Genomic DNA, 25696 nt, shown 5'->3' on the forward strand with positions numbered 1-25696 from the left:
CCTCCACCATAAAAATGGAATTCATGTAATACAAAAAAAATATTCCCGAATGAGGTTCCACTGCAAAACATGGTAATACAATGTGGTCTTAATAGTAATAGTTTGAGCATAATTAATCACAAGCGTTTGATTATGGAGAAGCTAATGATAAAGCGCTTAGAGTGGGGTTGTAATATCTGGTGCAAAATGTAACAGACGGCAAGGACAGACTGAGCAAGCTCACACCACAGACAGCCTGCTGGCTGCTGACGAACCAGCATTATTGTAGCTAAACTCCACTCTCCTAAATGGCTAATCTTTGTTGGATCTCGCCCTTAATTGGTTAACAGTCTCCGCAGGGCAAGTGAAAGTGGTGCTATTTAAGGCTCCACCATGAAACAGCAACACTTTCATCTTGGCAATAACAGGCAACAATTATATTACCAGATTCGAAACTGAACCTTCTATCTACCCACTAATCAAAAACGCAGCCCATCTGTTGTGCTGTCTCTTTTGAAACGAGCGTTTATCTGCAGCCTGTACGATAACTGGGTCTGGACGCTAATTAACTGCTAAATAGACCACAATTAGATGTTATTTCTATTAAATTCTGCAGGAAAAAAGTAAAGCGGAGAAGGAAACAAGCACATTTTGTTTACTCGAACTGTACCGAGCACCTATGGAGCCCCATCGCTCTCCCTCGATGTCTCTCTCTCTCTCTCTCGCTCTCTCGCTCTCTTTCTGACACGCGCACCCGCGTGCGTGCACACGTGCATCAATACAACCTTGCGTGCACTCACTCTCTCTTTCTCCATCACGCACATTCAGACTGGCAGGCAACCAGTCACACACACACACACACACACACACACACACACACACACACAGACAGACACGGACGCGCGCGCGCGCGCACACGCACACACACTTTCCCTTAGCTGTGCTTTTGTGTTTTGTCAGAATTAATGAGAAAAGTTCCCTTGCCCTAGGGGTAATTAGTGTCCTTGGAGTTAAATAAGCTAATACTTAGACACCTCTGGCACAAGCAATTATGTTTGTGTATTGAATAATTGATTCAAAGAGGGGGGAAGGGCTGCTAATCAGATCTGAGCATAATGAATTGATTTAATTAACAGGGGAATCCGAGGGTCTCTGGAAACTGCGCGCATTTATTCAGTAGCAGCAGAGGCGAGCGCGGCACATAAACTGGAAGAGAGGCGGCGCGAGTTTGCTCTCAGAGCAGTTGTCAGATTTGCAATTGGATTTGTTTGAATATAGTTGCCGTTTCGGAGCAAATGAGAAGGAGAAAGAGAGAACATTAAGAGCAGAGGAGAGCTCAGCCGTTCAGTCTGAGCGTCTTGGTCCGACCGTGTGTGCATAGTTACGGATAGGCGACACTAGATTTATATCGCTTTTCATTGTTTTGCCTTTTTTTTTTTTGTATTCGCATGGAATTTATCAAGAGCAACCAACGTTGTTTGATCGCTATTTATTTGCATTGCAGTTCAGCCCGGATAGGGGGTTCTCGCCGCGTTTATCGCCGTATTCCGCGTATGAATTATTATTGATAAGAGGGAGAAAACGTGCAGACGGCAATTCATCCTTCCAGGGTTTTGGTTGATCGAGGCGTAGTCTAGTCAACCGCGCGTTTCAAAGCCATTTCCAAGAGAAGCTCTGAGCTGACCGAGCGGTGCAGCCTGCTGGAGCCGAGGACGGATCGCCCGGGGAAGGACTCCTCGTTCCTCAGGACGATGGTGTTGGACAAGGAAGAGGGTGAGTAACAATCACGGACCGCGGGATGCTATAACCTGGGGAGTAACACGGCTAACTACTGACATTTTACACGTTACGAGTGCCTCCGGTCTCCCCGGACCCTGCGCACCCGCAGCCTCCGCTTTCCATTGGCTTTTTCAACCCCATTCTGTCACGACAGGGTCCGTGTTTTCCACGCAGAAACGTGTATCTTGTGGCTGTACCGTGAAGTTGAGGTGCTTTTTTTTTTTTTTTTTTTTTTCTCACAAAAACAGCCTGCCACGGCCAAACTGCAGTTTAGTTTGGAAGAGTTGCATGTTTATTTGGAGCAGATTTGTGTGGTGTGTAACCCCGGAGTTTGAGGATACTCCACAGACTGCAGTGCATGTGGCTCCGCTTTTCTTTCCTCCTCTAAGTGCTTTCTGCGTCTGTGAAGTTGGCGAGGCATTCTTTGACATCACCACGGGATGGGAGATGACAGCAGAGTGCTTTTAACTTGATTGCAAATTATGGATAGCGCCGTGCAACGTTCACTCACTTTCCATCAAAATAGGCCTACTTGCATTACTTATCTATTTCCATGTATTTAGGTTAATGGGGGAGGCAATCTAATTAATTTAAATTTAAATCAAACTCGCCTCTAATGACGTCCCATTTTGGATTAAAGTGATGTTGAGATGTGCAGTGTATTTATGACATTCAGGTCTACATGTCTCACAGTGTTTATGCACTGTGAGACATGATAGAAATATCCAGATAGAGAATATTTAGTTGGATTTATGTGGTCTGAAATGAAGTCATTCTGGGATGTTTTTTTCTTTATCCTGTCACTTCTTCAAGACTATTTTGAGAGTCGATTTGCGAACATTATCGACCACCTGCTGGCATGCACAATGACAGCTTCCACGAACCATTAAACATGTTTTCGGTGTTATTTCTCAAAGTACAGTACATTTCTGTTGCACATTTGAGTTTATCCAGAGCTCCTCCTTCCTCAACAGTAATGGATGCATTTGTAACCCATTATTTATGTTTGAAAATGGATATTTCATTTATCTTATCAGAGCATCCTTTCACTTACACATCTAAAAACCAATAAAAGGACTGCGGCAGAGACATAAATTGGTCTGTCTGGCTGAATCCATGTTGTGCTGCTAATGTACTCAAATTAACTCAACTGTAAATTGTCTCCTTTGGATGTCTGTCTAGCTAAAAGTTCCCCATATGATTCATGATTCAGATTGCTTTTAACAGTTATTGGCTAAGCAATATGGTAAATGTACAAGGTGATGCAAATGGCGTTAGTGGGGAAGGATGCACAGGAGCATGTAATGCAGTCAATACTACATTAACTACTGATGCCCAATTACAGAACCAGGGAGAGAGGCTTTTAGGAGCATTAGGACTTGCAGAAAAGCTGAGATCACCTGCTGCTCATTGCCTAAAAGCTTCACCCTTTATTTGCTGGGCCCAACCAGCAGCTCCAGCATTTTGGCCAGGTTGTCAACAGAGCAGCTTGGATCTGTTCTCTTTCACTATGGTGCCTCTTAGCGTTTATTGGCTCTAAAGTTATAGGCTTGTCAATTCAACCTTCTGGTCTAATGTATCCACTTAGTGCCTGCACAAATAAATGTGTGCGTTCGTGGCAAGGGAGGCGTGGGTTAGTGTTTTGGGTGGCCACATAGGTGGATATGTGTACAAGATGATTCTGTTTCTCTTGATTGATTTTTGCCTGCGTGTTCTCGTGCGAGTAGCTTAAGTGTTCATATTTCAGTCCTTGTGTGGCCTGTAAAGCCGATCATCAGCGTGTCTGGTGTTGTGTTCAAAGCCTGCGATGCTAGTTGGCGACTAAGTAATGATGCTGCTTGTTTGGCAGACTGTTTTTGAACTCTGACTTCTCTTAGAAAAGTCTGCAACAATTTGCGCCGCAAAAGCAGTTACCAGAAATGAGTCTCTTTTTTTCTCTTAGCTCCATTGAGAAAATCTGATCTGATACAAATAATTTCCCGCTGCATCATTCTATCAAGAGACGAGCATTTAACATTCAATTTCAGACATAGTGCTGTCAGTTGTCACTTTCATCACATCTTGGAATCAAACCGGAAACATTCCTTGTAGTTTCATGTTGGATGTAGGCACCTGCACATATCATGTGTCTTGTCCATCACATGTTACAGGCACTTTGTACACTATTTACCTCATTCTCAGACGACTCGGTATTAACTGGTGATATCCACGATCTGGTAAAGCCCTGAGTCTGAGGGCACGTATGAGGACTGTGAAAGGAATACAGGCACTGCTCTGTGAAATGACCTAATATGCAGGTTATAGTTTGCAATGGATAGCAACACATGTACCAAGATATTCTGTGTCAACATTTTATGTTCCATATATGAGGTTCCAATTTGCGTCTAATTTGAGAGGAAAGAGCAACTCAGCAATTTTCTCTCCTTCTTCGTACCAAGTGCAGCAGAAGAAAGTGGGTCCACGCTGAAGGCATATTTTGCTGAACATTAACATAACTACAGTATCGTCTTTACAGGCCTGGGCAGAAGAAAAATCCTCCTGCTACTGGTAAATTTCTGGCTACCTTTCGCTCATTAATTCGAGATGCAGTTATCATCCTGTCCAGTGAAATTTGTACATTCATAAAGTATGTGATTGAAAAGCAATGCTTCAGATGAATACAGACTGGCGATCTGTCGACTGCTGTAATAAAACTTGGGCTTCAGGCTCCGATTTTTATTTTGAAATAATAAGAATTGCTTCATTCTTTACCAGTGTTACCATGGTAATACTGTCTCGTAGCGATGTTATATTGATTTAGAAAGTGGACAGTAATATTTCTTTTCTGTTATTTGGTTTCTGAGGGTTGATTTGTAATTTCCAGTTGGAGATTACTTTTATATGTTCCTTAAGTCTTTTCACTTTTACAAAGGAATGCAATTTGCTCTCTTGTATTTGCTATTTTCTCATCTTATTGGTTTGCTCTCACTTCAAAATTAAACTTGCCCATTTCAAATATTGAAATTACATCTGGTTTTTGTGCTCTAGGCCTTGAACAATATTACAAACACATTGCTTCGTTTGATATTTCTCAAGTCACTACAGTATTTTTTTTTTTATTAAGATTTATCATAGGCACCTGCATCGCCTCAGCTGTACTTTTCCAATTTTTCTTAAACACAGTTTGTCAGGAGACAGTTGTGTTTTGTAACAGTTATAAGAGTAACCTGCACAGATCAATGTCCTATTTTATTTCCATATACAATCCAAAATAGTACTAAAACATACATACGTGATAATAACATTATCTATACTGCATCGACAGGTAACATGACTTGCGCCCTTCGTGTTTTGTCCATCAATACTAAAGCGCTCCTCATTATTCCTTTTAGCTAAACTCAGGAAAAAAATGAACACAAAATCACATTAATACCATTTTCAGCTGCGAGTGTTTAATTCCATCTAATCTGAGTCTGATCTCACAAATGCAGAATTCTCACTCGAGACAATTTCGTCTGTCACTACTAAACCTCTAGATCCCTATCAGTCTTGATCGTTTCACATTTACGAGTGCGGGAGATGTGTATCATTTTCCATGATCTAAGTGGAATTCAAAGGGACTGAATTGAGACTTAAGAGACACGTGTTAGCGAGCGCGCCCACCTGCCTTCGATGTAAATGGATGCACTCATCAGTGTGGCACACAAACTCAATTATGCACTCTTGAGCTGTAAGAGCATCTCTTTCATTATTGCCAGAGGCTGCATGCTAGCCATGTTATCATACAAATTCTCACAAGATCTGCAGCTACCACATGCATCCCTGTTGTGTTGTCCCCAGTCTGATCTTTTTATTTTTATTTGACAATCGTGAAATTTAAACAGTCCAAAAGCACAAATGTTAGAATAAAGTTTGTTTTTTTTAAATCAACAAATGTGCTGACAAGTAGAGATGAATTATTATTATTTAAACAAATTAGAGAAATCTACCGTGTTATGAAGCTGTGAGATAAATTCAGACATGCACTGAAGTGCTGCACAACTACAGAACAAAACTAAAATAAACACCACAACTTAATGCATTTATTAAAATATTAGCCAGATTACATGCTGACATGAGTAACTAATAATAAATAAATATATATATATGTAAAATATATATATATATATTTATATAGTTAGTTAGTTTCTTTGAGCCTGTTGGCAGCAGGTCTCACTCCCACCTGTCACAGTAAAGTTGAATCTTTCAAGCTGCTGCTGACGACTCTCATGTCAAAGAGTAAAAAAAAAAAGAAGAAGAATTCACCCGCTGATGCCTCAACAAACATGCGCACACACTTCCTGCAACATCTCATCAGTTTTTTTTTAACAGTTATTTATTCACCTGTTTACCTATTGCATGCTCTCTGTTCTGACTTGTTTAGCGTTTTGATGCTCTCTGTAAAGCTTATTCTTTGCTCTCTGGAAAATCATCTCCTTTATTCTGTCATCATAGGCTTAGAGAGGGAAGACAGCAGACATGGGAAAGAGGAATGACATGGAGCAAAGTTGTTGACATGAGCAGATGTCAAAACTACAATGTCACCAGCTACGGTGCCTCGGCAGCTGAGAGATTAATTACAATGGAAAAATGGAGTAAATGACGCGTTTGAAAATATTTTTGACCCAGAATAAACAGGAATGGTTCAATGTTTATTTGATTACTGCGGTGCACTATTCACATGTAAATCTCAAATCATAATTGCACTGACGTCTCTTAACGCTTATGTCATAAAACAAACTGGTACCGTTATCCATTCAGCATTAAGCAGGTCTTGTTTGATTCTTGCTAAGATAATCCCCTGATTCATATTTCTTTAAAGGAAAGAAAGGACTGCGTATGTATGTATGTCTGTGTGCGTTATAGATGATACTGGATATTTAAGGTCAATGCCAGTCATTATTCTTGGAGTTTAAAAAAAATCCAATTTGATATTCTGACTGATTATTTATTTGAAATATTTTCAAATATCAGTCTTCTTACAGTGTGTATGTCTGTATTTGCGCCAACACAATGTTGTCCCGGTGGAAGATGGAGGGAGGGGTGGGGGGAGTAGTATATTTAGAGGAAAATATTTGGAAAGAAGAGTGACATGCAGCAAAGTTCTGGAGATGTCAAAACTACAATGTCACCAACTCTGCTGCTTCGGGAGCTGATGCGAAGAACTTTTCAAAGTGTTACTTTTCAAAGTGGTGACACATCTGAGAAGAAGCAGTGGACAAGTAATAAAAAGTATTCATTGGTTTGTTGGCGATGCTGTATGCTAAACATGAAGTGATGGATACCTGCATCATGGTACTAATATACTTTTAGGAGTCTATATGAACAGGTCCACACCTCACAGGGCCAACAGGAATTCTTGACAATGCCATATTTCCCATTTGCAAAAGCCCTGATTGCTGTTACTGAGTAGTTTAATTAGTTTTTGGCCCCGGCTGTGTGACTCTGAGTGTGGCAGTGTTGGTTGGTCTGTAAAAGATAGTTTGTTCTTGTAGGTGTTAGGAGCAGCACGGCCTCCAGGGGCTGCTAGCGGGGCTTTTAGACTTTCAGTCCAACTCCACACTATTTCTGTATTCATTTTTCTGCAGGTTGAGATCCAAAACGTATTTAGCCTTAGGTAAGAATTCAGTCATTCTGAGATGCAGACGTTATGTTTTCTTTCTCATAACGGTCTCTTTTAGCCGTACCCTCTCCTGCCTCAGGATGCTGTTCAGTATAATAACTGTGAAATAAGTTTTAATTAACTCATATGTTGAAGTCCTATAACTTCAAGTTGTTTTATTTTCCTGCCCATTCATATAAAGTTTTAATTTCTCATCTAGTTTAAAATGCATTCACGTGACTACTTTTGGTAAAAAGAAATTTGTCACAAATTTATTTATGTCTGAAACAAAGAAATGAAAAGCCTCTTTAGAGCTGAGTTTTACCACAGGAATCCAGAGAAAAGGAGGATGGATTCCTGCTTCCCACTGTTTTAAGATATTACAGTTATCTTGTTGGTTAATAGAGATGCCCGGGGTGCCTTCTCTTCAAGAAGAATCAACTTTCTGAGAACTTATCTCTTCCTGGATGACCTTCAGTAAATAAACTCTTAAGTAGCTAATTAAAGCTTGTGATTAAGAGGAGTCCTTCTTAGCCCCCTGAAGCTGGATAAATAGATTAGGTTTTGGATATTGAAGTTGTTGATTTAATCGGTGCTTAACTATGATGTTGGTAACTACAGATTCAGAGGCAAATGACAGCTGCCTAACACACACATCCCCAATTAACTTAACGTGACACCCCCCTCCCCCCCCCACACACACACACACACACACACACACATTACTTTTCATTTTATTCCATTTCATTTGACCAGTTGTCTCTTGCTGAATTGCCATTTGATTTTAGCCAGTAATAAGAATTACTCCTAGAGGAAATAGGGTCAGTCTTTATATTATAAAGGTAATATAAACGCGTTAAAAGGAATTCATTAAAGCCATTTTCATAATGAAACGTCAAATATCATCTACAGTATTTCTCTCTTGAGCACTTCGGGATAGCCTGCCTACACGAGACGGTTTGCCATCTGACATGACATCACACCGAATCTTCATGAAGACCTCTTCTCTAATTGCGCACCCACCCGACCTCCCTCATTATTTACCCCATCAGGTGTGGGAGTAGGTGCTTGAATGACATTAGAGGCCCATGCCGCCAAATAACTGCCCCCTGTGGGGAATTTGCATTATTCAGGATTAAAGAAGCTCACACAGTGCACCACAGTATGATGTTCCTTCTTCCCCTCCATTTTCAACACACCGAGGACCCTGAATGGCACACCTGTCTCCTGGCATATCCTTTGAAATAATAAGTGTGCAGTAATTGCTGGGGAGTGGGGAGGATTTGGTACATCACTTCCTGACCTCATGAGTGACACAAACTTTAGAGGGCTACATTTATTCCTCTCCAAATGCATTTTTAATGTGGACTAAAAAGTGTTTGCGTTCTGTTCCGGATGGCGGAAAGTAGCTGTGACAGGTCTAACAGTTTAATTTCTTTTTTCTTTTCTTTTTTTGACACTAATCATAAAGTGGCAGATAAGATTGCCTCTTCTACGAAAGTTTTAAAGTATATAGTTTGAGAATAGATAGATTTTTTTTTCTTCCTTATTCCATCTCAGACGCAGACTCTGGAGGAAATGTCAGTTGATCTTGTACCGACTGTATGGGAACTGAAGATGAAGATGCATTCACCTTTTCCTTTATTGACAGCTTGCATTTAAATGAAAAATGGTAGAATGGCAGGTTTCAAAAACCAAATACCTCCGACCAACAGCAGTCAGCCCAACAGTACACCCACATTTGATTGTCTAGAAGAAATACCAAACCTTCTCCTTGCTCTGTCAACACTCTTGACAGTCCTCCTCCTTTAACAGCTCTCATGGGTTTATTTGGGGTAAACCAAACCATGAATGTTTTGTGTCTTTTCTCCTCCTTCTCATTCATCGTATTCCATCACTCTCATTTATTGCCCCATCTCTCCCTTCCCTACTCGGTTTCCGCAGTTGACAGCTTACCTTGCAGAGCTCTAATCTCAACCTGCTACTGAGCAACCAAGTGTTGGAACAAGTCGCCTTCTGTAATAATTTGGAAACTCTGCCAGGTTTATGTCTTTAAAAAAAAGCAGCAATGAATTTAATTAGAAAGCTGTTGCATATCTCTGTGATACATTTCTTTTAATTAACCCCATGTGAATAAATTAAAAATAATAGGGGGCTGAAAAGTGTGGAAAAAACCACCCTAATGAAGTTTTCTGTTAATTGGGATGGAGTCTGCAGCCAAACCTCAGTGAGTAGTGAGCACCAGGAGCTAACAATGCCTTCTGTAAGCCTCAGAAAAGGGCCCAGGGCCTTCGTGCTGACTTCAAGTGTAAGAAATGTACCTCTGACGTGATGGAAATGACCGTGGGCTGGGAGAAAAGGCAGTCCTGTTCCAGGCTGCTCTGCTGAGACTCCCCATGCCGCGCTTGAAGCTGGGCCAGTGTTATTGCAGCCCTAATGCGGCTGACTCATTTGGAGCGGATCAGGAGTAATTATGGTAGGGAAAGTGGCTGCCGACCGTGGGGGTCAGGACACTTGTAACATGTGAAAAGAGCAATTATTCCAGGAGACAAAACCCTCCCTTATCCTGGGCAGTGCCAGGGTCAATGCAAGGGACGGCTGGGCTCCGTTTCAGCAGGGCTTATTAGCTACAGCAAGCTGCAAAGTTTGAGAGAGTGCATCTTGTTAATGAACAGTCCCCTCCTCAACTGCACCAGCCCTGTCTGCTCTCTCTCCCACTTACTGTGGGTGTTAATTATGTCATAATCATAGCATGCATACAGTCCCAGAAATCACCTCACAGACCCCAGCATTCATACACAACCATCTGGAAAAGTAGCATGGCGTACAGTAATATAGAAGGCTCTTAGAGCAAATTATAAGGAAAAAAAACACAGCCGGTATGAAATGTAATATTGACTTGGGCCTTGTAAGAAACTGCCTAATTTGAAAGAGAGTGTGTATGCATGTGTTTCTCTGTGTGTGTGTGTGTGTGTGTGTGTGTGTGTGTGTGTGTGTGTGTGTGTGTGTGTGTGTGTGTGTGTGTGTGTGTGTGTGTGTGTGTGTGTGTGTGTTCATGTATATCTTTTGCTTTACTCCTTGCATATGTTCCAACTAAAGATAGGAACATGAATCAGTGGTCTTTATTTTGTTTATCATTCAGAATACGCTCATCACTCTGCTTTCAACTGGCATGTGTATTCCAGCTGATATTATTACCAGATGTCTTGTATTTTGTCTTGGCGATAGAAAAGTGCTTCTATGGGCTCAATTACAGCGATGATGGAAGCCGAATGAAAGGGGCTGATTTATGCACACAATGGCAAGACATCTGCATGAGATCCCTATTAACCTTAGTGGCAGACACCTTGGCCCAGGGACAAATTTTATTTGTGATTGCCATGGCCACAGCGTTTACAGTGGCGGCTGAAACACAAAAGACTGGGTTAAATCGGCCCCTGCAGCCTGTAAACTGCAGACTCGGAGAGTTTGTCCAACACAGAACCAACAGTCATTTTCATTTATCCCTATTTTTTTCTCTTACCATCTACAAGAGGAATTACATATTTGTATACACAAATATATATTGTATGTATATATATATATATATATAATATGTAATATATTATATTTTATATGTATATAAAATATAATATAATGCTTTTAAGATTTATTTAAGATGATTCATTCAGTCATGCAGGGTTAATGTTCAGTGGTTTGGTAACTTCAAGCAGCACTTTATAGATTCATTGTAGTCCATTAATGTCATGTGCAGGACTACTTTGAATTAAGAGATGATGGTGGTGGTGGTGGTGATGATGATGACAAATGCACTTGTTCCAGATAAACGCAATCATTTGGTAATGTAGTATCTAATTTCCTTGAGCATCCCAGTCTGTGTATTCACCATGCTGGTGGCTTACACTTTCTTATTTAGTGCAGCTGGGAGTTGGAATTATAGGGGCCCCTGAGAAGAGGCCCACCCAGGGCCAGCTTCCACTTCCTTGAAAGCCCACCTCCCTCCCCATGTGTCAGGAAGGCTGAGTGATTCTCATCAAGATCCTTTACCTCCCCATGAACCAGCAAAGTCTGCATCACACCATGGCGTCAGTGCTTTTAATTGATCAAAAGACATTTAACAAAACACAGAAGCAGATGTAACTGTCCTCTCTGCCATTAAGGATGAGTGCCCATGAGAGCAGCTGTTCCACTGGGAGTGAGTGTGTCTAGTGTAATGAAGGAGACCATGAATTTCCTTACGAATACAAAAAAAACTAAATTATCAGATGGATCAGTCCATCAGCAGTAAATTGATTTGGCAACTTTTTAGATGGTTGATCTCTAATCTCTTAAATAATTTCTCAGTTTTATATCATTGTAAATTGATACCAAAATATAAGTAGAAATGGTGTCAAATTTAGCCATGAAGTCATGTGATTATTGTTGATCCTGGTACAATGCTGCATACAATTCAAGCACCTACTGAAATAAATTTAAATTTAAAAAGAGCAGCCAAACATTTTAGCAGTAATGACAGAAAAAAAATGGGTTTGGGGAAAGTCATCTGCCTTTTCTGTTTTGCCATGTCCAGATGAAAATTGTATTTTTCTATTTTCAAACATTTCCTTGCGTGCTCCATACAGTGCATTTTTTTTCTTTTAAAACCTTAAATATATCAAAAAGGTTAGTGGACTGATGTGATTTTTTGATATCTGTACAGATGGAAGTGTAAATGGGGTAACAGAAATCGGATGCTATCTATAATGGAAAATACATGCTCTGACAGACTGCTTGGGCCGAGTAAAACTAACTGTACGTATTCTTGAAAGATACAATCTTAAAGAAAGAGAGAGATGACAGGGCTTTACACACAGTACTAATAGCAAATTAAATTCCCTCTCAGGAAGGATATTTGGCAGGGCAAGTGCTGTCTCTCCACTTTGAGGGGTAAAATGCATCCCTTGTTGGAGAATGAGTCGTGATGTGGAGAGGCATGCTTTTGGTGACATCAAATGACACTGGAAGGTCAGTGGCACTTGTATCTGTTAAATGGATTGGATTAAGTGGAGGCTGCCTCCTAGTCTGCTGCTTCCTTTCATAATGCAGCTTTTCTTTCTGGGAGGTGGCAAGCATTGGAGGTTCTGTTCTACTCCAGCGTTTCACAGAGCGCCGGGAGTGGTGACAGGTGCAAGAAAATGTCTCATGGCATTAAGGGAATTGAAAAGACATTTACTTTACACAGGTTTTTGTTTTTTTTCTTCTGTCACTGCTCTTTGTTTAGGAGGTTTTAGCTACTGCTTGCCACACTGCTATTAAAGCAGTTTTCCAGAGGCTGCTTTGGTAGAAGACATCAAACCAATGTTTGTTCCCGCAATGGCTTCAAGAAAGAGGCATCAGTTAAATGTGCATGCTGGTTTCCTGGCAGACATTTGGTGTTCCTCCACTTAGACATCTCTCCTACAGTCAGGCCTGAAGCACCAGGACATGCGCAAGAAGAAATTAATGTCAGACTAACTACGAACACAGAACCTTGGTCGTGTAAAGACACATACTGTGTTGTGACTTTAATGATGTTGAGCAGGGTTTAAACAAAGCGTGCATCCAATAGCAGGGCTGAGCAGCATACAGTAACTCCGGGATAGGTTAAGCTTCGGCCTTTTCAAATGTGATGTAAAACACACACGTAATGTTTAAGAAGTGTGTGGTGGTCTCAACCAGTTAGGAGCAGTTCTCCGAAGGTGGAGGAACGACCTTTTTGTATAATTAGTTCTCTTATTTAAAGCAAAGGTTTTGAGCAGAATAACTAATTAGGTGTCATAAAAGGCAAATTAAAGATTTTTGTGATCCCTGAGGGAATTGCAGCAACTCCTTTCTTTTCCTTTGCACAAGCTTTGAGGCGCACAGACACATGTACATGTGTGTACACACACACACACACACACACACACACACACACACACACACACACACACACACACACACACACACACACACACACACACACACACACACACACACACACACAGGCGTTTTCTCTCTCCTCATTAAGACTGTTTTTAGTTCTGTAGAAGTCTGTCAGGCGAGTACTGTTGGCATACCTGCAGAGAGCTCCCCTAACAAGCCATGAAATACAGGTAGAAGAGTCCGCCATGATCCAGTGTGGCTTGAATTTGAAGCTTTTTAGCTTCATTTACACTGAACATTGGTATTTATAGCAGGGTTTGTGATCCTAATGCGCCAGCTTCAAGGGGTCTGTTTTGGGAAGGGAGGGAGGTGAGGGAGCTGGAGGGCAGACAGAGCACTAATTGATGGCTCCCATCACCAGCACTGGACCAATTAGCCTTTCCACTTCTGATGAAGAAATAAGACGGCTCAACACCGTTGGAGCACTTACTGACATATAAACCAAAGCCATAAATTTGACTAACAAGCTCTCCGATTCCTTTCACCTCTTTTTTTAAAAGGGGAAATGCTAATTATATTACATTCATAGAGTTATTGATGGCCAAAAATCTCAGCGCAAATCTGGATCCAATAAGGTACTTTGTGAGTCGATTTACGTGTGTGTGTGTGTGTGTGCGCGCGTATGTGCGCATATGTGAAAGAGAGAGAGAGAGAACGATGATTTTCTATTTGAAAGAAGTTCTTCTGAAAAGTGGAATCAGATTTCCGTGCAAGGGAACAAACCTGACAGAACTAAGTGAGAAAAACACAAAGTGAAGCAGTCTCTTGTTTCCAGCTGAGGTTGTTTATCACTCAGCTAACCACAGAAGCTAAAGATAAAAAGCAGCTCTAACTACAGAATGGATATATTCAAGCTTAATGTCACACAACTGCTGAATACACCATCAAAACTGTGCATGCTTTACTGCTAAGGACGTAAATAAACTTGATCTGGTCTGTACTAACTGTAAGCCTGCACACCTCTAAAGTGCAACAGTAAAACGGTGACATTTCACATAAAACCCTGCGTAACGTGTCTTTAAAACGGGCCTTCACAGATACACACATACAAAATGTTGGCCTAACCCCCCGTGATGCAGAGTGTCCAATCTTTTTTTTTTTTTTTTTTTTTTTTAGAAGAGAGAGAGAAATGTGTTTTGAAAGTAGAGAGGCAAGTGGCGTCCACTGTGTGTTCTTTTAGACGGATCAATAGCTCAGTGTGTGAGAGAGTGTCTTAAGAGCTGTTGTCTTGTGCTTTCAGCTGTGGCAGACCTGTTAGTGCGACAGAGGGGAGCTGCGAGCCCCTGCCTCTGTACCAGCAGTGGCCTGAGGGGGGCTTTTAGTCCAAACACAAATGTCAACCACACATAGACTATTAGTGTTTAGTGCAGTTATTAAATGGACTTTATTTGTCCTTTAGGAGGCTAAAAGGCGCACTTAAAGGGGACCTGCGTGACAGCAGGGCAATTTGCGAGTTTGGTAACTTAGGCTCGCTCATTGCAGACACATGAGCACAGATAAGTGTAAAAGGAGGAAAGGCTGTAATGCTCTGAGTAAGGAACAGTGTGTGTGTGTGTGTATGTGTGTGTGTGTGTGTGTGTGTGTGTGTGTGTGTGTGTGTGTGTGTGTGTGTGTGTGTGTGTGTGTGTGTGGTTTGTGTGCACGCACGTACGCGTGTGTGTGTGTGTGTGTGTGTGTGTGTGTGTGTGTGTGTGTGTGTGTGTGTGTGTGTGTGTGTGTGTGTGTGTGTGTGTGTGTTTGTATGAAACACACAGAGTGAGTGTATGCTAAAAGGCACTTAGGCCATAACATATCTCACTGGGGTCTGGTAGCAACGTTTTTGTGGTCAGAGGCTTTTTAAAAGGTTAATGTTAATCTATACCAAACAAAGCCCATGAGGAGCTTTTACAGCTGTGGACAGTTGAGTGAAATGGGCTTTGATGAAATGGTAGGTAACTAACACACTACACAGCTTGTAGTAAATACCACAGTAAGCAAAATAAACATCAGGGCTTTTATTCTCAGAAATCCACGTGACATGCTCCTTCCTCTGAAGCCTGCTGCCGGTGATCATGTAACTTTTGTATTACAGCATGTTCGTAGTGGAACAACTAAGTCAAGTCTTTGTAGTCCAATGTGACCTGTGTGCCTATCTACATGGAAGAATGTTTTCTTTAATGCATATGAAGCAGGGCAGGCAGTGTGCTGTGGCCGTGCGCGAGGCCAGGCTTAGACGCCTCGAGAAGCAGCCAGCTTATCAAAAAGAGAACATGAAAAGTCATTCGTGTTCCTGGGCCGTAAATCACGCATGGCTGTTTGTCTCCTTATCACTACAGGTGTGCCGATGCTCTCCGTCCAGCCCAAAGGGAAACAGAAGGGGTGTGCTGGCTGCAATCGCAAGATTAAAGACCGCTACCTGCTCAAGGCCCTGGACAAATACTGGCATGAGGACTGTCTCAAATGTGCCTGCTGCGACTGCCGCCTGGGGGAGGTGGGCTCCACCCTCTATACGAAAGCCAACCTCATCCTCTGTCGCAGGGACTACCTGAGGCAAGACGACACACAATCACCTTTCTCCACTCACTACAGACATAAAAGCCACGCCACTCCAAAGGCTGTGTGACTTGAAAAGATCACCGTTTTTTGTTTACCTCCTGGTGTTTCTTCAAACACCATTAAAATCAATCTAAATCATGCAGATTTCTCAACGTTGTAACTACATCTAGGCAAAACCCAATACGAGTTTGCTGTCATATTCTTTTACAGCATGCATACAGCAAAGGGTAATGTTGTTTTGGGGTGCTCTAGCATGGGCGCTCTGCAGAGGCACACAAAAAAAAAAAGACATTTTGGGAATTTATGGAGCAGCACATCTCCATATTTGTAATCCATAAATTGCAAAAAATTGTTAAAAAAAAATTTTTTTAAATCCTCTGCAGCATTCAAAACATGATACATGGAATCATGATATTTCTGCATTACTGTATCCACAATACAAAATACATCAAACAGCCTGCAGACATTAAGACCTCTATGCAAAAAAAAGTCAGTTTATAGCATTGATAGATATGATATGATTCTGCTGTTGATTGTTCTCATATTTTTCCTTTGTTTACATAAACACAGAGGACTTCTGTCGTGAAGTTGACATGCTCTCAGTTGTACCAGAGCTGTAGGCTGTGAGAAACCTCCAGGCAGGCTTGTTGCTTCACCAGTGCCCCCCCACCCCACCCCACACCCACCCACTCCTTCTGATGCCCCTGCCATCTGCTTGTTAAATTAAACATGACCATTTCCTGGGCATTAGGTCACATTCCCTACCATTTATTTCAGAGAGAATCCCCCTGGGGCCGACTTAGGGATGCCGGTGCCCTCGCCCCCCCCCCCCCCCGACCAAACCTCCCTGTCCTGCACCGTCCTCCCCCTTCCCCTTCTGTGTTCTTGCCTCAGTTATCTCCAACTCACTGTTATCTCCAACTTGCTGCTACCCAATTAGGTTTGGATATAGAGCTGCAACGATTAATCAATCATCTGACTGACAGAAAATTAATTGCCAACTATTTTAACAATCGATTATTTGTTTGGAGTCATTTTTAATTAAAAATAATGCTGACATTTTCTAATTCCAGTTTTTTTAATCCATGAAAATAAACAGAATATCTTTTGGTTGTGAACTGTTGGTTGGGACAAAACGGCATTTCATGCTGCACCTTGAGCTTTTTACTATTTCCGGACCTTTTAAAGACCAACAAACTCATTGATTAATTGGGAAAATAAATTACACTATTTGCAGCTCTACTGGGATCAGTTTATGATTTAAATTTGAATAAATTTAGTAAAGAGCAGCATAATTTCAAATCACTACTAAAATCCAACATAATAGAACCTTAATGAACTTGGTTTTCTTCCTACTTCACTTGTGTCTTTCAGTGACATTTTACTTTCATCCCACCTCTTCCTCTGACCTGGAAGGAGCCTGCAGCCCACTCGAGAGGCGCTTAGGGACGTTACGTTGAGATAGGCCATTATCATCCATCAGTCCCCACCCACAGTTAATGCTTTTAAGATGCAGTGAGAGGTCCACTAAGACCTGATGTTGCCCCCAGAAGGGGCAGATGGTGCAGATGAGGAAATAATAAATGGGCAAATGACCAAGAGAAGGCAAAAATGATGAAGCTCAGAGTTTCACTTGGTAAAATACATCAGCTGAAAGGACAGCAACCCCAACCCCGAAGCCATAAGTGCCTAACTGGCACAGTGAAGGGAGAAGGAAAAGCTTTCTCGCACATTAGACCAGTAGGATGTAGAGGTCAGGGAAGGGATGAAAAAGGAGAGTGACATATGAAATCAAGGGTTAGGAATACTAAAATAAGAATGAAAAGGAAAGAGAAGTAGAGAGCTTCCTGTGGTCCTGAGCTGCCCCAGATTGTCTAATGAAATCCATCCCACTCGCCTGCTCTTCAGCCAGCGACAAATGCAGAACACTTAATGGCTGCGATGCTTGAGATGAATTCTATTATGGAACAAATTAAAAACCTTGCCTTGCGCATAGAGAAGAGGCAGTTTGAAAAACCAGAGTATTAGAAAGTAGGTGATGCAGGCTCCATCCGGCACCAGTTTCCTTCTCATTCCATCTTTTCTGAGCAGTGAGACGAATGCTCGCCTCACCTGCAGTAATGAAGTTAAATCTGTGCACTGAATTAGCCTCCTGCACTTCATTAAAGACAAGCGGTGGATCAAACACACTTTGGTTATTTCCCAGGGTTTGGAACTCTGCCATGCTCACATTAATTATTATAGGAGCTCCATCTGTGATTGTCCTTCAGTGGCATTAGCTCCTTATTGAATGCGCACACACTTTCCTGAATCTTATACTTACACACAGACACGCGCACACACGAACACACACTAAAAATGCACACACATATCAGGCGGTGTCCTCCCCTGCCCTTCAAAACAATGCACCAACAAAAAGTTCACTTTTAATCCACCTGATGTTCACTTCCCTGTATAAAGAGAGGTTGTTTTTTTAGCAGCTCGCACACATTATTTAATCAAAAACAGGAATAACAGATTAATTATGCGTTTCCTTTGTGTCTAGGGCCAAACGTACGACTTTACCAGAGGGTTGACAATGTAGTCATGGTGTGATCATCAGGACTTGAAGCCTGAAATCATTTAATCTTCTATTTAATATATTAGAGAGGACATAATAGTCATCCACTTATCAAAATGGGGTATAATTAACTGTAAGAGGAAAACGTTTTCAAGATAATGAACATTATAAGTTATCCAGAAACCAGTGAAATAGCAGGGGGAAGATGATAGCTCCATCTGGATGTGACTGTTCTTTAAAAATCTTATCCTCTCCTCACTCCTTTAGGAAGTAAAACAGTCGCTCTTCTTCTGTAACAGTTGCTCTCCTCTTTTGGGCTCGATAGATCTGAGCAGAAAGGTTTACACTTTCAAAAAGACACAATTGTTGGGGAAGGTCAGAGCCTGCGATGCATGCATTAACAGCTTTCCCTTTTATGAAATATGACAAACCCTGTGCAGGCAGGGAAGTCACAGAGAGCTCAGAGAACAGGTAGAAAACTTCAAGAGCCAAACCCAATCTGAGGGAAGCTATACAGAGAGGCAGATGATGCACTGAAGGAGTGTTAAGGGTTTGAAGTTAACAAAGCAGCAAGTTGAAAGAACTGAAGAAGGCCTCTTTTCTCTAAAGATCCATTGTAATAACTCAATAACACAGGAAGGAGAGCTTCTTTACTTTCTTGCCGTCCAATTCTGCTCGCAAAATCCCACACACACAGTTACATGTATAGCTACTATACTATACTATACTATACTATACTATACTATACTATACTATACTACTGTATAGCTACTAGAACTATTTTACAGAGTAGAGTACAGTCCTGTGTTGAAGATGGCAGGAAGCAGGGATGAAGCACGGATACGACCTGCCATATAACGCATGGACAAGCTGCTACGAGAAATTATATTTCCAGACGTTAGAACAAGCCAACAAAAATTAAGAAAATAAAAAGCAATGCAATTGTTTCCATGCCAAGTCAATCTGCATGTAGTAAGATCTATGCTACAATAATGATGACTGCTGATCCAAGTGCTACAACCTCAAATCTGCCAGTGAGACGAGGAGAAAGAAATTCAATATTTGGTAAATATACCTGACCATTGGAGGTATGTTCAGAAATTAAAATGAAAAGCGAACATTTGTGGTAACTCCGAGAAAGCAGCAGCATTAAACCCACCATAAATAGAAGGGAATTAAGATAAAGTATTTATTGCACAGTCATACGATTGTAATTGGCAGGAATAATATACATATAGTATATTTTGGAAATATGAGGTGGGTGTTTGCCTAAAGAGCTCTGGTGTGTATTTACAACAGTCGGGGGTGGGGGAGGAGAGGATCAATGCTGAAGAAAAAATTGCCACTTTATTGTGTCATATATGATGGTAACTAAATATAATTTCCTTGAAATAAGACATTAAAAGTTGTCCCACTGGACTCTGGGATTTTTACTATATGCCACTTTACTAACTAGTGTGGTTGCAGCCCTCCTAACTATTATGTCCAAAGAAAAGATGCCATAAAGTATCTGAACCCTACAGTTGATTAAATTTTTAAGCTCCAAAAAAACACAAACTCATCCACTAAGCTTGTTTTTATACTGCATTATCCAGTACAGAAATCCACACCAGAATGTGTCACAGGTTGTGGGGAGTAAACCAAATCAGCACTTCTAACCCTCTAATCCATTTATATGAACTACAGAAGTGTTGATTTCAATAGAGGACCTTTTGTGCTTCGAACTGTTCCACACTGATGATCGATCAGTGAAACCCGGCGTTTCATAAGCAGCCCCTAACAACAATGTTTCTGAGTGCCACTCACACTCTGTTTAAACAGAAATGCTGAAAAAAATGTGTTGATGTTGATTTTTTTCCACTTTCCTTGAGAGAATATTGACTTATTTCACCCAAATGACGGGGGAAATTGAAGTGCATGACCCACTGCACTCCTACAATACAGGACATGTGTCAGAACAATACGCGGGAATTCTTCAGAAAATGGTCTATTCAAACAAAAACAAAAATCTATTTTAAATGAAATGAATTTGTTTTTCAAAAGCAATTTACACTTTGTTCTTTGAAGGCTTTATTTCTGTGCAATCAAGCATATCGGGTGTAGAAAAATGACTTACGCAACTGTATTCACAGTGTGTGTGTGTGTGTGTGTGTGTGTGTGTGTGTGTGTGTGTATATATATATATATATATATATATATATATATATATATATATATATACCTTTATACAGTATACCGTCCTGTGTATAGTTTCTATAATACCTGACTCAGCTAGTTTGGATGACTCCATAGATTATTAATCAGTGTTGTACATACAAAATAGAGGCAATCATTTACAATTCATACAGTATACTGAGTCCTGCTCTTCAAAAGCTTAAATGGATCTAATCATTTATAATCTATTTCCCTTTTGTGTGGCTTACTACTTCATTTTTTTTATTTTTTTTTTGTAATATGATGCATTCTCTCAGCTGACATCTTGCTTTGGAGTGAAATATGTTGCTTACTATACGTAGCACCCCCTCAGCTGTTACTCATGAGACTACTGCAGGGGTTGTTCTCTCTGGCTGCTTTTAGCTTCATAGGAGCAGGAAGAGAAGAGTGTAATGTGTTTGAACAAGTCTCTCAGGCTGTAATCTCCTCTTAGCACAAGGAGCTCAATTAAGCCATATGTTGATGCCACATTATAACCCAAACACATCAACTGTTGGCTGAAGAACTGTGTGAGTGGGACGCAGTCACATCCTGAGCACTTTCTTGCATTCCAACTCTTCTGTGCCAAATTTCTGCCTGTGATTGTAAATCACAAAGCCGATAAGGAAACCAGGTTAGCATGAAAGAAGTGGATTGCCTCATGATTTGGGGTCTATTAAGGTGACCAAGCGGCGGTGCCAGTAAAGAGAACATGCCACGGTACCGTAGCTCCATTCAGCTTACTGTACTTCCACAGAGGAGGCCTGCAACCTTTCTGGGCTATCAGCAGAATACTTGTGTCCTCAGTGTGATCAAACTCGGGGTGTGGGGTTAGAAAGATGTGGGCGTTGATCATGCTCTGCAGGCTTTATGTTATGAATGTTTCGTCTCCAGTACGAAGTTCAAATAACCCTCGTAATAAAGTGGAAAAGAGATCCTAGGCATGGTATTTCAATAATAGGTTTGTAGAGTATATAGATAGAGCTGGAAGGTAAAAACTAGCCACAGATGTGGCACACTGCTTTCACTGAAGGTAGAACTCGGGTGTCAGCAGCAAGCTGGGCTTCCCCACCAGGCGTTTTCACAACCTGTATGTATCAACTGAGCACCATGTCTGCAGCCCAGCAGGGTGTAATGGAGATAGGTCAGAAAGAATAATCCTACTCACTGTTACAGGTGTGTGCATGTCAGTCTCTGTAAGTGACCAAAGCTCTCCGAGGGAGAGAGAAGGACATCACTGTGACCCTCTCGGTGCAGAAGAGCTCAGGAGGGGTGAAACACGGAGGAGTGCCTGACTATCACACTGGAGGCTGTCGTTTTTTTTTTTTTTTTTTATCAAACATGGACAATGTTTTGGGGAATAGTAAAAAGAAGGGAAAAGAATTAGCCTTCATCTAATCAAAGTCGGAAACTCAAGAAATCATAGCTGCCAATACTTGTGTTTTGTGCACAGAAACTATCATAAATGTTGGAATATGATGATAACAAGGTCAGTTTCTGTTGCACGTATATTTTGTCTGTTTGTGGATCAATACTGAATGTGTGAGAATGTTTTTTAGATGTTTGGATGAGCAAAAGTCTTTATGTCTCTGTGAAAACAACACATTCTTGGCGTTACAGAGCAGCCTGTGGGTGGCGGATGTCTACAGTAGGAGAACATTCAGTTTTTTACTGAAACAGTAAGCAGTTGTAACAACGTCTCAGTTTAACACCCTGTGAATCCCTCTCATGGAACATAACAACCTTTCTCCCTCTGTTTCTGTCTCCGGCTCCTCTGGGGCAGTGGCCCCTAATTAGAAGCAGAGCTGCTGGATAGACATTTTCTTTAACAAGGTGAAAGCAACTGAATGGGACTAGAATAAACGAGGCAGAATATCAACACTGTGCCTCCTCTGTCTGAGCTCTACAAGTTTGGGGAAAAGTGGTTAACATATGGTTGGAATGACAATCTGCTGTTGCCTTATCCCCTTTTGCAAAGCTGTGAAGCGGTCCTTTTCTTGCTGCAGAATATATAAATTTATCTGTGCCTCAAAATCTCCAAATTAAACATAGGGGCAGGCGCTTGGAAAATGAAAATGTAAATCTGACTGGGAAAAACATTTGAGCTTCCTTTGCTTTGAGGAGAACAGATATCTACACCAGGGCCTTCTTGCTGTGTTTGTGACCTTTATCATTTGGCTCCTATCTAATAAGCCTAAACAAGCCGCAGTGAGTCAGTTCACTGTGAAACATTTAGTTAACTCCTCTAGGTTACACGGCCCACCACTGTCTCAGGCTCTCCTCTGCCTGAACGAGGAAGACGAAAGAAAGAAAGAAAGAAAGAAAGAAAGAAAGAAAGAAAGAAAGAAAGAAAGAAAGAAAGAAAGAAAGAAAGAAAGAAAGAAAGAAAGAAAGAAAGAAAGAAAGAAAGAAAGAGTCGGGATTGAGCCTGAATCCTTGTAACAGAAATCTTTTTGAATTTATGACTACGTTATTGAACATCGTCTCTTGTGTAAAAATCCAGCTGGCTTTGGTTGGAGACGGAGTCATTAGGTATTTTAGTTTTGAAAGAAGAAAACTTTCAATAGTTCAAATGGTTTGCCTCAGACCTGTTTTCATTGCTTGTGCAATGAGCAAGAGGGAAATCCTTTGAAGACGAGATTAAGACCATGTGATCATTTTAATTAGATCATTAGCCAAGAATTAAGATCGATGTTTGTAACTCTCATTAACAAAAATACCAATTGGATGCCAAGAAAGATTTGAGCATTACATTCTGCATATTTTGATTTTGACCTGTTTGCCATTGCAGCATTTCTCGTTCTGTTTTTCTTGCTGTCGTTTTGCTCTGTTTTTGTTTGCTCTTTCATTGCATCAAGGTAAAGGGAAGGTGAGTTAATCTTTGTCTGTACTCTCTGTCTTTCAGGCTCTTTGGAACAACAGGGAACTGTGCAGCCTGCAGTAAACTGATTCCAGCCTTTGAAATGGTGATGAGAGCCAGAGATAATGTTTACCATTTGGACTGTTTTGCCTGTCAGCTTTGTAACCAGAGGTAAGAATGGGGATCATAACTACACAACATTGCCTTTTTAAAATACATGAATGGAGTGTTAAAACACCCGCTAGCTTAAACATCAGGAGCTCTTGAAAAAGCTCTCTGGTGCAAATGAAATTAAATGTTTTATTACATTATTTCAGACCACATAGTTTGAGTCTTGGGAAAAAAACTAAAAACTAAACAGTGGTTGTCTTGTGTTGTGTTATGTTGTGTTGTAAGAATAAAGGTTGCTGTTATGCCTTTGTGATGCCCTGATAATTTACTATTATGACACACCGGCAGCAGTTTGTCCTTGTTTATGGCTAGATCTGTAAATCTTTTAAGCCAGCGGGATGTAAAATTAGCCCTCGTTGTTATGTGTTCAAAGATTTAAAGAAGGTACAAAAAGGACGTTTTCCAGAGGTGTGTTGCTGCGCAAGAGAGAATAGACCTACACGGGTGTGAAATGGTGTTTCCTAAGGGATAGGAACTATTATGGAATTGGAGTGAGCACAAAGCCTATGGTATGATGTACACAGACTATGACATACCCAAATATTGCTTTTTCCTATTAATATACTGTCAGTAATGGCACCACTCTGAGAGCAGAACGTCCTTTGCATGCTTGTCAGGGGTGCTGTGACCCTGTTCCTCCACACAGCACAAGCCCATTAACCTTCTGCAGGCCAGATTCAGTTACCATAGTGAACACCTGCTGTAAGGGAATTATGACTGCAGTCTCTCTTCTCAGCTGGCAGACACCAAGCCAGGTCTCATCTGGCACAGCATTGCCATGGCTGTGACTGTTACAGCTTTATTTACTGTTACCAGCCTGCCACATTACTAAAGTCAAGCTATTTTCAGCTATATTCTTATCTTCACTCCCCTTCAGTCCCATTATGGAGCTGTGTCCACTGTGTCACACAAACAAACAGCAACATAGAGGAGAACATCAGTAGGGCAGGCTGCAATGTGTTTTATTCCCGTCTTCAATTGACTTTGAGACTTTAGAGGAAAAATGTTCTCGAGCACTGGAACCAAACTGGAGTGTGAAAAGCTCACCCTGTGGCAGAGTTTCCTTGGAAACTCTCGTGGCACCAATGCCGTTTTGCCAGGCCAAAGAGAGTTGACCTGCCTTTCATTGGGTACCAGTGCTCATGTCTGTTTGCTTTGAAACGGGATAAGGTATTAATATACTTCTATTTGAAACCACACATTTATGATCACCATCAAAACAGGCTTTGAATCTCTGACGAGGCACCGTGTAAAATGTCTCCAGCCAAATGTGTGCAATCAAACAAAATCATCGTTACCTACTGATCTTAAATGCTAAATTTTCACTGCCAGAACAGAACAGTCAGCGCACACACACACACACACACACACACACACACACACACACACACACACACACACACACACACACACACACACACACACACACACACACACACACACACACACACACACACACACACACACCACTTTGTCATGATGCCAGATTTAATCATCCGTGTTTATAACAACAGTTTTGCCTTTTGTTTTTCTCTGCCAACAGGTTTTGTGTGGGGGACAAGTTTTTCCTAAAAAACAACATGATTTTGTGTCAAATGGACTATGAGGAGGGCCAGCTGAACGGGAGCTTTGAGACACAGGTTCAATAGTTGGAACCTCATGGCAGCAACAATCGGCTCCACACTTTACACACAAGATGGATGTTCTGCTGCACTTGGAAAAAGACAAGCGTCTGTTTGCTTGCCTGCAATACTTTTTAAGACCCCTTTATCAGTCCCTAAGGACTCTATTGTAAATGTTCAACTTTTTGCCCCTCCCACACCCCCAACACTGAGCAGTTACAAATTTTGATGTACAGTTGTGCCTGCTTAGCTGAGCACTGTATTGCTTGTATGTTTTGTGAAATTTGTTTCAGGTTTGTTTTCTTTTTCTTTTCGAAATGGTTCACTGGAGGGTATGTACAGTCTGTTTTCTCTGTATATATAAACTGGAACATTTATTTTATGAAATGTAATGCAATTTTATTACTAGTGTGAATTAAAGATTCTTAAATGTT

General features: G+C 41.1%; 1 protein-coding gene across 1 annotated transcript; it reads left to right on the forward strand.

Annotated features, from left to right (window-relative positions):
- The first annotated feature begins 884 nt into the window (after positions 1-884).
- Positions 885-25696, forward strand: lmo1 (LIM domain only 1). The gene is made up of 4 exons (XM_069697597.1): positions 885-1752; positions 15637-15850; positions 23515-23640; positions 25184-25696. The coding sequence occupies exons 1-4, from the start codon at positions 1731-1733 to the stop codon at positions 25287-25289; spliced, it is 468 nt and encodes a 155-aa protein (XP_069553698.1). The 5' UTR covers positions 885-1730; the 3' UTR covers positions 25290-25696.

This window comes from Brachyistius frenatus, unplaced genomic scaffold, assembly GCF_029030835.1.
Source record: "Brachyistius frenatus isolate BFR_SWC_R1_liver_20210118 unplaced genomic scaffold, ASM2903083v1 Contig_24, whole genome shotgun sequence".
NCBI lineage: Eukaryota > Metazoa > Chordata > Actinopteri > Embiotocidae > Brachyistius > Brachyistius frenatus.

Bases quoted from the DNA above. Each gene is read 5' to 3' on its own strand.
- lmo1 (XM_069697597.1), top strand. From the start codon at position 1,731: ATGGTGTTGGACAAGGAAGAGG. The intron at 1,753-15,636 runs GTGAGTAACAAT...TTATCACTACAG, and splicing joins GGTGTTGGACAAGGAAGAGG to GTGTGCCGATGCTCTCCGTC. The intron at 23,641-25,183 runs GTAAGAATGGGG...CTCTGCCAACAG, and splicing joins TGTCAGCTTTGTAACCAGAG to GTTTTGTGTGGGGGACAAGT.